The sequence below is a fragment of the Colobus angolensis genome, unplaced genomic scaffold, assembly GCF_000951035.1.
Source record: "Colobus angolensis palliatus isolate OR3802 unplaced genomic scaffold, Cang.pa_1.0 Scaffold83, whole genome shotgun sequence".
In the NCBI taxonomy this organism is placed as follows: Eukaryota; Metazoa; Chordata; class Mammalia; order Primates; family Cercopithecidae; genus Colobus; species Colobus angolensis.
The window spans coordinates 2,003,430-2,017,041 of NW_012122154.1; the positions used below are offsets into that span (position 1 = coordinate 2,003,430).

At 47.2% G+C, this 13,612-nt stretch overlaps 1 protein-coding gene across 1 annotated transcript; it reads left to right on the forward strand.

The window, feature by feature from the left end:
* The first annotated feature begins 426 nt into the window (after positions 1-426).
* Positions 427-5,030, forward strand: KRT35 (keratin 35, type I). Its single transcript, XM_011929770.1, has 8 exons — positions 427-940; positions 1,770-1,852; positions 2,048-2,204; positions 2,907-3,068; positions 3,359-3,484; positions 3,985-4,205; positions 4,523-4,672; positions 4,778-5,030. The coding sequence occupies exons 1-7, from the start codon at positions 470-472 to the stop codon at positions 4,668-4,670; spliced, it is 1,368 nt and encodes a 455-aa protein (XP_011785160.1). The 5' UTR covers positions 427-469; the 3' UTR covers positions 4,671-4,672; positions 4,778-5,030.
* The last annotated feature ends 8,582 nt before the right edge of the window (positions 5,031-13,612 follow it).

Here is a 13,612-nt window from a genome sequence, read left to right on the forward strand (position 1 = left end):
CTTCCTGCAACAACCAAGTTTACTCTTCCATCTCCTGGGAGCACCCCGGAGACCTCCTCTACTCCCTCGGGCCCATAAAAGAAGTCAAAGTCGGAGAAAGTCAAGACAGTGGCTGAACTCCCACGCCTGCTTAATGCGGAGGCTGAGGTCTGGGCTCAGATGACAGGTCCCTTTGAAGAACTGATGGGGACTTGGTCTTGCCAGTGATGTGGGGTGGTGGAGGTGAGTCTTGACATAGCAACGGGGCTCCTATTTTATGAGGCTGGTAAATTTTCACAGGAAACTAAATAACAGGTTAATGAGGGGTTTTAAAAGAAAGTGGTGTTAACTTTAATGAGGAGAAAACACTTTGTAAAGGCCAACCAACGCCCACTGGGACAGAGATATAAATCTGGGGTAAGGAGCTGCTTCTCTGCTTTGGGGTGTCTGGTCTCAGAGACCTATCAATTGCATCTGAGTTGCAGGGGCCATGGCTTCCAAATGCCTCAAGGCGGACTTCTCTTCTGGGTCTCTCAAGAGCCCAGGAGGGGCCAGTGGGGGCTCCACTCGTGTGTCTGCAATGTACTCCAGCAGCTCTTGCAAGCTCCCGAGTCTCTCCCGTGGGGCCAGAAGTTTCTCTGCCTGCTCAGCGGGTGTGGGCAGAAGCAGCTACAGGGCTACCAGTTGCTTCCCTACTCTCTGCCTCCCCGCTGGAGGCTTCACTACCAGCTACAGCGTGGGTGGGTGCTGGTTTGGGGAGGGCATCCTCACTGGCAGTGAGAAGGAGACCATGCAATCCCTGAACGATCGCTTGGCCAGCTACCTGGAGAAGGTGCGTCAGCTGGAGCAGGAGAATGCCAGCCTGGAGAGCCGTATCCGTGAGTGGTGTGAGCAGCAGGTCCCCTACATGTGCCCCGACTACCAGTCCTACTTCCGGACCATTGAGGAACTCCAGAAGAAGGTAAGAGGTTCAGAGTGACTTTGGATTCCCAGGAACTTGGTGTCACCAGTATTCATTGATAGTTCTGTTCCCACAGGGCATGTTGGAAGTCACCAAGCATGTTCACCTCTGTGGCCTCATTTGCTCCTCCCAATAACCTTTTAAGGGAGGTATCATTAGCCCATTATACAGATGAGAACACTGAGGTTCAGGCTGGGTAAGTGACCCAGATGACAGTTACTGGAGCCAGAGCTTGAACATCGGGTCTATGAATGAACTTTGTGACCTTTGGTACTATTGCCCACCCCTCTGAGTCTTCATTTCCTCTTTTATTTAAAGTCAGGAGATTGGGTTTGATGTATTTAGTGCAGTTCAGGCTTCCCATAAGTGACTCAGGGATGAAAATGCCTGCCAGAGAAGTTTCCTTCTTGCCAAGGGCCTGTATCTGCTTCTTGCCTGGCCCAAAGTTACAGCTGGCTCCTGTGAGGGACCATTTATGACCACAGAATCCTGGAATACGTTGTTGGCAATGAACTGTCCTGGGCCCCCAGTAGGCCTGGGAGACAGAGAGATAGGAAGAAGCTTCGGTTCATCATGCCAGGCCTTTCCTGTTGCATTTTCATGCAGCTATCTAACCTGGGTCACAGGTCACAGACACTGCATTGGAAAAAACCCTGGACTTTCCATAGTTGATCCCTAGAGGCTGCCCACAACCCTCTAATACCCATGGACTAGCAGAGGTGGAGGATGGGTGACTTCCTCCCTCCAGAGGCAGCCCTTGTCAGCCTTAGGGAGCTCCAACAAATGGAATGTCCTTTCTTGCAATGAAATAACTTCTTTATATCCCCAGACCCTGTGCAGCAAGGCTGAGAATGCCAGGCTGGTGGTGGAGATTGACAATGCCAAATTGGCCGCAGATGACTTCAGGACCAAGTGAGTTGTCCTGCTTGTCCTGTGGTTGGGGGCCGCTAGAACTGGACACAGGTGATGCCTGGGCTCAGGGTTTTGGCTGTACTCTGTCACTGAGGCATAAAAGCAAGACTCACAGCACCTGGCCAGTCTGAGGGCAGGCCTGATTTAGATGGAAAAAGGAAATGCGGATGCAGGTGCCCTGTTCTATGCCTGTAGGTATGAGATGGAGGTGTCCCTGCGGCAGCTGGTGGAGTCGGACATCAACGGCCTGCGCAGGATCCTGGATGACCTGACCCTGTGCAAGTCTGACCTGGAGGCCCAGGTAGAGTCTTTGAAGGAGGAGCTGCTCTGCCTGAAAAAGAACCATGAGGAGGTGAGCATGTGGGAGGAGATAAGCATGGCGGAGCAGGTGAGCCTGGGGGAGGAGGTGAACATGGGAAGGAGGTGAGCATGGGGGGGAGGTGAGAATGGGGGGAGGTGAACATGAGGGAGCAGGTGTGCATGGGAGGAAGAGGTGAGCATGAGGGAGGAGGTGAGCATGGGGAGGAGGTGAGCATGGGGGGAGGTGAGAATGGGGGGAGGTGAACATGAGGGAGCAGGTGTGCATGGGGAGGAAGAGGTGAGCATGAGGGAGGAGGTGAGCATGGGGAGGAGGTGAGCATGGGGAGGAGGAGGTGAGCATGGGGGGGAGGTGAATGTGAGAGAGCAGGTGTGCATGGGGAGGAGGAGGTGAGCATGGGGAGCAGGTGGGCATGTTAAGGAGGTGAGCATGGAGGAGAGGTAAACATGGAGAGGAGATGAACATGGGGAGCAGGTGAGAATGGGGAATGGGTGAGCATAGGGAAGCAGGTGAGCATGGGGAGGAGGTGAGCATGGGAGGAGGTGAGCATGGGGGAGAGGTGAACATGGGGGAGAGGTGAACATGGGGAACAGGTGAGCATGGGGAGGAGGTAAACATAGGTGAGGAGGTGAGCATGGGGGAGAGGTGAACATGGGGAGGAGGTGAACATGAGAAGGAGGTGAACCTGGGAGGCAGCCCTCTGGGAATTAGTACTGATCCTGGTCTGTGCCATAGGAAGTGAACTCACTGCGCTGCCAGCTTGGTGACCGGCTCAATGTTGAGGTGGACGCTGCCCCACCTGTTGACCTGAACCGAGTTCTGAATGAGATGAGGTGCCAGTACGAAACCCTGGTGGAGAATAACCGCCGGGATGCTGAAGACTGGTTTGACACCCAGGTAGGTAAAAACAGTCTGTGCAACAGGGGTACATGGTGATTCACACAGAGGTGACCCTGGGGCTCTGAATCAAGAAACCTAACTTTGAGTCTCATCTCTGTTTTGACCTTGTTGTGCCACTTGGGCAGGTTGCTGTCGTCTGAGCAACAATGTCCTCCAGTATAAAATAAATGAGTGGGACTAGGGGACTGCGAAGGTCCTTCTTGGCTCATGATTCTAACAGGCCTCTGTAGCTCTCTGAAGCTAAGTCCCCAGTGTTGCTGACCAGGTCCTGTGTATGTATGTTTCAGACTGAGGAGCTGAACCAGCAGGTGGTTTCCAGCTCAGAGCAGGTGCAGTCCTGCCAGGCAGAGATCATCGAGCTGAGACGGACAGTCAACACCCTAGAGATTGAGCTGCAGGCCCAGCACAGCATGGTGAGTCCCAAGGCAGGGTGGAGCTGCCTCTGGACCAAGCCGGGGAGAACACAAGCTTCCCAGCTTCCATGCTTTGACCACACAGGCAGGCTCCAGGGGTCCACGTTCTTGAGCACCAGGGGTTCTCCATGCAGAAAGGAGGGAATGAGGGACCAGCCCCAGTCATGAATCCCCCAGTGGTAAAAGACAAGAGACCTGTAGCAACTGACATGTCCAGGCAGTAGGTCCCATATTTGTGTAAGCAGATACATCTTCTGAGTAATTATCAGTTACTCAGAGATGACACTAACAGGGAGATGCTCTCTAGATCAAAGAAGCCACAGGTGCTAATTAGCCCATCTCAAGTGAGATGTCTGATTGTAGTTCATCCTAGCTCACACCCTGATTCTCTGAGCTTCTGTTCTTGGATTCTGAGGCCTCACTGAGACCCGGATGAATCCTCCTTGCTCCTTCTCTGACCTTTAGCCTTTTTCCTCCCTACACAACCTTTGCCCTCACAGAGAGATGCTTTGGAATCCACCCTGGCAGAGACGGAGGCCCGCTACAGCTCCCAACTGGCCCAGATGCAGTGCATGATCACCAACGTGGAGACCCAGCTGGCCGAGATCCGGGCTGATCTGGAGCGGCAGAACCAGGAGTACCAGGTGCTGCTGGACGTCCGGGCCCGGCTAGAGTGTGAGATCAACACATACCGGGGCCTGCTGGAGAGTGAGGACAGCAAGTGAGTATCACCGCATGTGCTCTAGTCTTCTCACTGCAACCTACCAAGTTCTGGGAAGACAGCATGGTGCCTAGAAAGAGCCTGGCATCCGGAGTCTGGAATCCTGGTCTCTTAGTTCTGGTCTTCCTGCAAACTCATCACGTGACTCCAGCAAGCCCCCTTTCCTCTCAGGGCCTGTTTCCCTTTTGGTAAAACAAGGGGGCAGGATCAGGTGATTTTTAACGTGCTTCCCAGTTTGCAGAGTCTAGGATCTACGTTGAGTTACTGCAAACAGCAACTGGAAAATCATAGTAATCTGACTGTTTTCTTTTTTCTAGGCTCCCCTGTAACTCATGTGCACCTGACTACTCACCCTCCAAGTCATGCCTTCCCTGTCTTCCTGCGGCCTCCTGCGGTCCTAGTGCAGCCCGCCTAAGCTGCAGCCCCCGCCCCATTTGCGTGCCCTGCCCAGGGGGCAGGTTCTGAGAGTGGGTGACCCAGAAGGCCATGGCCATCATCTCTAGGGATTGAACTTGGCCTCTACCCAACCTTAACCCTTGTAGCCCAATCCCCTCTCTTCATGCAGAGCCCAGGCCCTGGGTCTGGCCCTGAAAAGGCTCACTGCAAATACATGCCTTAGTTTCTCAGAGCCTGTCACAAAGGCTGGCTGCCCCCAAAGGTCTCAACTCCTCATCATTTCAATGGTGTCTCTGTTCTCAGGCTGCCTCCTGGGTCAGGTTTTCCTTCTGGGTGCTGTTACAGTGGATTCTGAAATGCAGTAGAGGGCTTTTGTTGGCAGAACAATAAAGTGCATTTGCTCAGGCCCCTGATGCCTAACTTGTACCATTCTGGTGTTGTTGGCTTTTGTCTCTGCTGTGTTCATGGGGTGACTGTTGGGCAGACTCATCGGAGAGGTGTGACCAAGTATGACCCTTTGGATGACAAGGTCACTGTGCACCTGTTTGGGGTGGGTAGAGGCCTACAGTGAGAGCTTTTGCTTGGCTTCCCCGATGAAGACCTTTCTCCAAAATTCCAGTGTGGTGCCAGGTGTTTCCAGACCTCTCTGTAATCCCTCTTAGTATACATGATCACCTGGGGATCCCAGAGTGGGATGGACAGAACTGAGATGGAAACTGAGATCAGCTTAACGGGGAGGGTTTTAGGCCACTTTATCAGCCTCTTGTCTGTGGTCCCTGTAAGACCAGTGACAGGGTGTCTCCCTCCCAGGGTACTTTTAGGGGTGCATTTACATCAACCCCCTTCCATCGCAGCCCTTTCATGCAGCCCTCCAAGTTCAGCAGCCCCCTTAACAACCTACAGCCTGTCATAAGCAGGAGACGGAGAGTGTACTCGCCTTCAGGGCTTCCATCCTGAATGCTAAGGCTCTTGTCCTTAGGAGGCTCATGCATGTGCTCCTGTGCTGTTGGCATCTGGCGAGGTGTACAACGAGCCCTCCTCATATGGGTGTGAGAGCTCCCAGCAGCTTGACCCAAAGGCTTTCATCTGTGTCCAGAATGTCGTCCCCAAACAGACAAGGCAAATAGCAAGTTCCATTAATCCCAGTGGGAAAGGGAGAAGGGCCAAGACCAAAGTTTCTAAACTAAAAACAAAGATGTGTGTTCCCAGTTGGCATGTGCTCCTCATAAGATGCTGAGAGTACCTGCTAAGGAGCTTCAGTGATGTTAAGAGAGCTGTAGCATGTCCAAGGGGAGAGCAGGTGGCTGGAAGATGCTGACCAAGGCAAGCCGGAGACCCTCGTCCCTTAAGGATATCTGATATAGTTAATTCTGATTTGAACACAGAATCCTCTCCTTTCTAGCCCCCTGCAAAGAGGGCCTGGGCCTTTGGTTGCTCCCAGTCCCACCTTGCTCCTGGCATCTGGCACCACATCCATGTTGGTCTTTTTGGAATTCCTTGGCTAATTTTGGTGAGGCTTAGGCACCTGAAAGGGGTGGTCACCTCAGGATCATTCAATTAATTCAACAAACTCTTACAAAGCATCCCCCTGTGCCAGGAGGTGTGTTAGCTACCAGGGCAGGACTGGTCTGTGTAGGAGGGGGGCCTTGAGATGGGACAAGATGGATGCTCACTTGCTACTTTTTTTCTTTTCCATCTCAGTGGTGTCAGGAGACCAGCTGAAGGGGATCCGACATTAGTGCAATAAACGTGGGCTCTGAATGTGGAGTCAGATGGACCTGGGTTCAAATCCCCACCCACCACTAACTACATGTGGGAGTTTTAGCAGGTCATTGTCCCTTTCTGAGCCTCAGTAAAATAGAGAACATGACACTGATGCTGTGAAGTGAGACCGAGAATGTTTTGCCCAGCACATGCAGGGCATTTGAAGATGGGTCATCACTACCGACTCTGTCTTCCAGCTGGACGGCTGGATTGCTGCGAGTTCGGGCATCCACATTTCTCTGGCCAGGGTTTCATTTCTGACATGTCCTTCCCAGTAAAACAAGCCAGCTAAAGTGAATATGCAGTTACATGCTTCATTATCTAATTCCAACTCTCTAAGTCAGCGGGGAGCCTTACGGCCAGCAGCATGTGGATGCTGTCTGGAGCACATGGGCTCCAGTTAACTCTGCTGTGTGTAGGCCACGCTGTTCTTTATGGCATTCTCTGTGGCACACATCCTTTCCAAACCCATCCTAGCTTCCTCCAAGATGTAGCCAGCTAAATCATGCGTACTCCTACTTCTAATTATTATTTACTTCATTTGCTTGTGCTTTTAATTATAACACTGTTTCCATTGAACCACAAGTTCTCAACCTTGCCTGTACCTTGGAATGACCTGGAGGGCTTTAAAAATTACTGATGTCTGCTCTGAGCCCCAGAAATTCTGCTCTAGTTGGTCTGGCACATGACTTGGTACTGGGATTTTTGAAAGCTCTCTGGGTGATTTGAACATGCAGCCAGGGTTGAGGGGTCATTTGTCTGGTGGAGGAGCTTTTGGCAACACAGTTGGGAGTGTAGGGGGCTCAGGGCAGCTCTGACATAGACCCTAGCACTACCAGGTCTGGTCCCTATTATGCTTTTGACTTTCTCAGTTCTGCCATTTATCTCTCTTTCAATTTCAAATTTTTGAACTAAATTTTAAATTTGTTATATTTTTTTCCCAAAAAGTCATTTTTTTCTTCTCTGTTCTTGTTTTATAACATTTAGTTCCTGTTTCAAGGCTATAATTGCTATATGTATATACATCTCTCCCACTCTGAGGTTATTTGAAAAAAAAAATATATATATATGGTTTTGGACTCTGCATTGTTTCTGTTTTCTTCAATTTCCTTTTTTACTGTTTTGTTTGTTTGCTTGTTTTACTTTGTCTTTAATATCGGAAACTTCCTTCAAGTATCTGGTCATCCTTTTGTTTATATTTTATGATGAGACACTAAAAAGCTGATAGAAGGTGCTATGTGGATGGGCAGGTTGGCAAACTGGCTTTTTGCATGGTACAACCACCTCAGTTCAGTTTCTGTAAGTCTTTTCTCTGGAGTTTTTTTTTTCCCCCCCAAAGAAGGAGCCTCTGGTTTTCTGCGGGGGAATGAATGGAGGGAGACAGTGCTGGGCCAGGCTGTGACATGCACCCTATCTGCTTTTGTTCAAACAGGCCCTTCCTCCTGGATTCTTTGCATCCCTTTCTCTTCTCTTCCTAAACCTGTTTTCCTGATAGTTTGCTCTGTCCCCAGAGAGGTTGGGGTATGGTGGAAAGTCTTTGAATCAGCCAGACCTGGGTCTGAGAACTGACACTGCCCCACTTTCTCTGTGGCTACCTTTCCCAGACCCTACTTCTCCGTCTGCACGACACACCCCAGATCTGGCATATTGCCTGGAACTGTGGTCTTCTGTGACTTTGGATGCTGCTGCTACTACCTTTATCATTCCGCTGTTATATGAAACCCAGTTCTTCCTTCACAACGGAAAACTCTGCTCATGCGAACATTTGGGACCTCACCTCACAGTGACAACCTCTCATCATCATCCTGGAGCCCCTGCTCTTGGCTCCTGTCTCTCTCCTCCTCATTCCTTCCTTCCAGGATTGTCCTGTGAACTTGAAATCCTTCTCTCCTTTCTCCCTGTGATGTCTTACCAGCCAAATCAAGGCATTGGGGTCCCACCTTTTAACCCAAGATCTTCTTAATGTAGTTTTCTAAGTAAAGACAGTTATTTTTTTTCTGCAAGATGAATTCTGGTGACAGCTGTTAAAATATATGCAGGCACACTTTGATTTATTGAGTTTCAATTTATTGTACTTCCCAGATATTTTGTTTTTTTAAACAAATTAAAGTTTTGTGGCAATCCTGCTTCCAGCAAGTCTGTCGGTGCTAATTTTTCCAACAGCATGTGCTTATGTGTCTCTGTGTCACATTTTGGTAATTCTCACAATACAAATTTTTTTCTTTCTCTTTTTTCTTTTTTTTGAGACACAGTCTCGCTCTGTCTGCCCAGGCTGGAGTGCAATGGTGTGATCTCGGCTTACTGCAACCTCTGCCTCCCGGGTTCAAGCGATTCTTGTGCCTCAACCTCCCAAGTAACTGGGATTACAGGCACACGACGCCTGGCTAATTTTTGTAATTTTAGTAGAGACGGGGTTTCATCATGTTGGCCAGGCTGGTCTCAAACTCCTGACCACAAGTGATGCACCTGCCTCAGCCTTCCAAAGTGCTGGGAATACAGGTGTGAACCTCCATGGCTGGCCAAACTTTTTCCATTATCATATGTGTTATGGTGATCTGCGATGAGTAATCTTTGATGTTACTGTTGTAATTGTTCTGGGAAACCCCAAACCATGCCCAGATAAGATGGGGAACTTAATTGATAAATGTTGCCTGTGTTCCGATGGCTCCACCAACTGGCCATTCCCCCATTTCTCTCCCTATTTTGGGTCTACCTATTTTCTGAGACACAGCAATATTGAAATTGGCCAATTGATAACCCTACAATGACTTCTAAGAGTTCAAGTGAAAGCAAAAGGTGCAGGTCTCTCCTTTTTAAAAAAAAGCTAGAAATGATGAAGTTTAGTGAGGAGGCAGCTTTCATAGCTAGACAGGAGGAGTCTGCCTTCAAAGGACAGGCTGACTCTTTTGCTAGGAGTTAATGCAGTTAATGACTTCAAGTGGGAAGTCAATGCTCATTTATGATTCTGAATACCCTAGGGCACTTAAGAATGATGCTAAATCTATTCTGCCTGTTCACTACAAATGGAACGACAAAGCCTGGATGACAGTGCATCTGTTTATAACATGGTTTCTTGAATACTTTAAGCCCACTGTTGAGACCTACTGCTTAGAATAAAAGATTTCTCTCAAAATATTACTGCTCATTGACAATGCATTTGATCACCCAAGAGCCCCGATGGACCTGTCCAAGGAGATTAAAGTTTTTGTGCTTGCCAACACAACATCCATTCTACAGCTCATGGATCAAAAAGTAATTTTGACTTTCAAGTCTTATTACCTAAGAAATATATTTCATAAGGCTATAGTTGCCATAGAGAGTGATTCCTCTGATGGGTCTGGGCAAAGTAAATTGAAAACCTTCTGAAGAGGATTCAGTATTCTAAATGTCAATATTTGTGATTCAGGGGAGGAGGTCAAAATATTGACATTAACAGGAGTTTGGAAGAAGTTGATTCCAACCCTTAGGGATGATGTTGAGGGGCTTCAGCAGAGGAAGTAACTATAGATGTGTTGGAAACAGCAAGAGAATTGAAATTAGAATTGGAGCCTAAAGATGTGACTGAATTGCTGCCATGTTATGGCAAAACAAATGGATGAGGAGTTGCTTCTTTTTCATGAACAAAGAAAGTGGTTTCTTGAGATGGAAACTACTCCTGGTGAAGATGCTGTGAACATCACTGAAATGGCAACAAAGGATTTGGAATACTACATCAATTTAGTTAATAAGGTAGTGGCAGCGTTTGAGAGGACTGACCCCAGTTTTGAAAGAAGTTCTACTGTTAAAATGCTATCAAACAGCATCACATGCTACAGGGAAATCTTTCATGAAAGGAAGAGTCAATTGATGCAGCAAACTTCACTGACATCTCATTTTAAGAAATTGCCACAGCCATCCTAACTTCCAGCAATCACCACCCTAATCAGTCCTCAGCCATCAACATTGAGGCAAGACCTTCTACCAGCAAAAAGATTACAACTTGCTGAAGGCTCAGATGATCATTTGCATTTTTAGCAACAAAGTATTTTTAAATTAAGTTATATACATTGTTTTTAGACATAATGCTATTATACCCTTAATAGACTATAGTATAGTGTAAATATAACGTTTATATGCACAGAAAAACCAAAAAGTTTGTGTGACTCATTTTATGGTGACATTTGCTTTATTCTGGTGGTCTAGAACTGAACCTGCACTATCTCTGAGGTATGCCTGTATCTTCCTCTATCTCAGTGGGTCTCCAAACCACCAGGAGGATATGCTAAACACAGATTGCTGCACCTTAGCCCCAGCCTCAGAGTTTCTGATTCAGCCTGTCTGGGATAAGCCTGAAAAACTGCATTTCTTCTTTTTTTTTTTTTTAATTTTACTTTAAGTTCTGGGATACATTTGCAGAATGTGCAGGTTTGTTGCATAGGTATACATGTGCCATGGTGGTTTGCTGCACCCATCAACCCATCATCTAGGTTTGAAGCCCCGCATGCATTAGGTATTTGTCCTAGTGCTTTCCCTCCCCTTGCACCCCATCCCCTGACAGGCCCTGGTGTGTGATGTTCCCCTCCCTGTGTCCATGTGTTCTCATTGTTCAACTCCCACTTATGAATGAGAACATGTGGTGTTTGGTTTTCTGTTCCTGTGTTAGTGTGCTAAGAATGATGGTTTCTAGCTTTATCAATGTCCCTGCAAAGGACATGAACTCATTCTTTTTCATGTCTGCACAGTATTTCATGGTGTATATGTGCCACATTTTCTTTATCCAGTCTATCATTGATGGGCATTTGGGTTGGTTCCAAGTCTTTGCTATTATGAATAGTGCTGCAATAAACATGTGTGTGCATGTGTCTTTATAGTAGAAAGATTTACAATCCTTTGGGTATATACCCAGTAATTGGATTGCTGGGTCAAATGGTATTTCTGGTTTTAGATCATTGAGGAATCACCATGCTGTCTTCCACAGTGGTTGAACTAATTTACACTCCCACCAACAGTGTAAATGTTTTCCTATTCCTCACATCCTCTCCAGCATCTGTTGTTTCCTGACTTTTTAATGATAACCATTCTAACTGGCATGACATGGTATCTCACTGTAGTTTTGATTTGCATTTCTCTAATGACCAGTTATGATGAGCTTTCTTTCGTATGTTTGTTGGTAACATAAATGTCTTCTTTTGAGAAGTGCCTGTTCATATCCTTTGCCCACTTTTTGATGGGGTTGTTTGTTCTTTTCCTGTAAATCTGTTTAAGCTCCTTGTAGATTCTGGATATTAGACCTTTGTCAGATGGGTAGATTGCAAAAATTTTCTCCGATTCTTTAGGTTGCCTGCTGACTGTGATAGTAGTTTCTTTTGTTGTGCAGAAGCTCTTTAGTTTAATTAGATCCCATTTGCCAACTTCAGTTTTTGTTGCAATTGCTTTTGGTGTTTTATTCATGAAATCTTTGCCCATGCCTACGTCTTGAATGGTATTGCCTAGGCTTTCTTCTAGGGTGAAAACTCACATTTCTAACATGTTCCTGAGTCAGGTTGATGTTGCTGGTCTATGAACTACACTTTGAGAACCACTGATAACACCTTATTATAATAATTATAGTTTTTGGGTGAGAGGATTAAATGGGCAAATTAATGCCAAGCACTCAGCACCATACCTGGTATTCGTATACATTCCACTAGTGCTGGCTATGATTCTGAGGGGTGGCCGGATGAATCTCATCCCTTGTAGTTGGTATTGCAATCACACTTCCTTCCATCTCATGCTATAATCTTCTCTAAACAGGTAACCCAGACAAGGTACTGGAATTTATAGTTGTCACAGAGAATCAAATTGTGAGAGTATTCAATCTGACCTTTCAATTGGCATGAGGAAACTGAGGTCTGGAGAGACAAAATGACTTTCCCAAGGCCACACGGCAAGTCAGAGGCAGCATCTCTATGCTCTCCTTTTCTTATGTAATGAATGGGCTGGGTGGTATTTTCCCTTTCCCGTTCTTGTACTGACATTTCTGGGAATATGTGAAACATAAGGCAAGTACTTATACCCTGAAATTATATCAGGAAGATTACTGAATAAAAAAGTGGCTATATAGCACACACATACTAAATGTGAAGCTCACAGCTTTTGCAGCCAGGACTGAAAACCACTGCTCTAGCATGTTGCCTTCTTAAGTGAATGCCCAAGGCTTCTATAGTTGGGCATATCTGCTCCCTGTCTCCTGGCTTAGCTCATTCCAGGGCTACAGAACGTCCTTTCCCAAGGGAGCAGATTCATACTGCTTCCATGGTCTGAGATCCTGAAGCGAGCCTTCCCCATCTGCCACAACAGAAAGTACAAGTAGAACCTGTTGCAACAATTCTATCTCGGTTTGTTCAACAAACAATTATTGAGCACTTGACAACTGTGTATAAGGTGCAGTGATAATTGAGTGGATGGTCCAGAGGGGGTCAAGATAGAGCAGCTGCCACCTGGAGATGTTCATGATATGGACTTTTCCAAGAGGAAGGGTCCAGCTGGAAAGATGTACCTGATTCTTAGGCTTCTGTTTGGATTTTTATTTTTTTGCCTTTTGAAGGGGTGCACCATTCCTGGAGGTACTGCAATACCAGGTCGATGCGTGGAGTGGACGGAGCAAGCTCCTATTCCATCTCCCTGCTCCAAAAATCCATTTAATATGCTGTCCTCGGATAGAGGACGTATCAGATATTAAAATGATAAGAACAGATACCACACTTGATCTTAGCCAAAAGGCTGAGAAGTGATGCTGCCTATGTCTTGAGTTCATTCTCTCCCTACTGATATTATTTTCTTCCCTTTGGCAGGAAGATGATGCCTGTTAGGAAGCCTCTGAGGTTCCTGTTCCTTTCTGCTGGATTTATGCTGCTGCTGGTATTGGAGCAGTTTCTACCACCCACAAATCTCCTTGTTAAATAACCAGGCCTCTTCCCATGGGGAACGCTTTCATTAAAAGAAGCAGCCACTGCTGCACAGACCTGCAGGCTTCTCAGGGCTCGAGCAGGCGGGGGTGCAGTGGGCAAAGCCAATGGAGGCACAGGCTGGGTTGTGGCGGTCTCCTGGGGGGCCCGCCCTATTAATGAGGGCCCAGGCATGCAGCTGACCCTTTGAAGATGTATCCTGAAGCTCTCTCATGGTGATCAATGACAGGAACCCAGACTTCTGCTTTAGCCAAATGATAAGTTTGGCCTCTTTTATGAGGAAAGGAACTCCTAATTGGAAACCAAATTACAAATTAATTA

What these genes read in the sequence shown, in the direction of transcription:
- KRT35 (XM_011929770.1), top strand. Translation starts at nt 470, where the DNA reads ATGGCTTCCAAATGCCTCAAGGCGGACTTCTCTTCTGGGTCTCTCAAG. An exon ending in TTGAGGAACTCCAGAAGAAG is followed by an intron (nt 941 to 1,769) that starts GTAAGAGGTTCA and finishes TTATATCCCCAG; the next exon opens with ACCCTGTGCAGCAAGGCTGA. An exon ending in TGAAAAAGAACCATGAGGAG is followed by an intron (nt 2,205 to 2,906) that starts GTGAGCATGTGG and finishes TCTGTGCCATAG; the next exon opens with GAAGTGAACTCACTGCGCTG.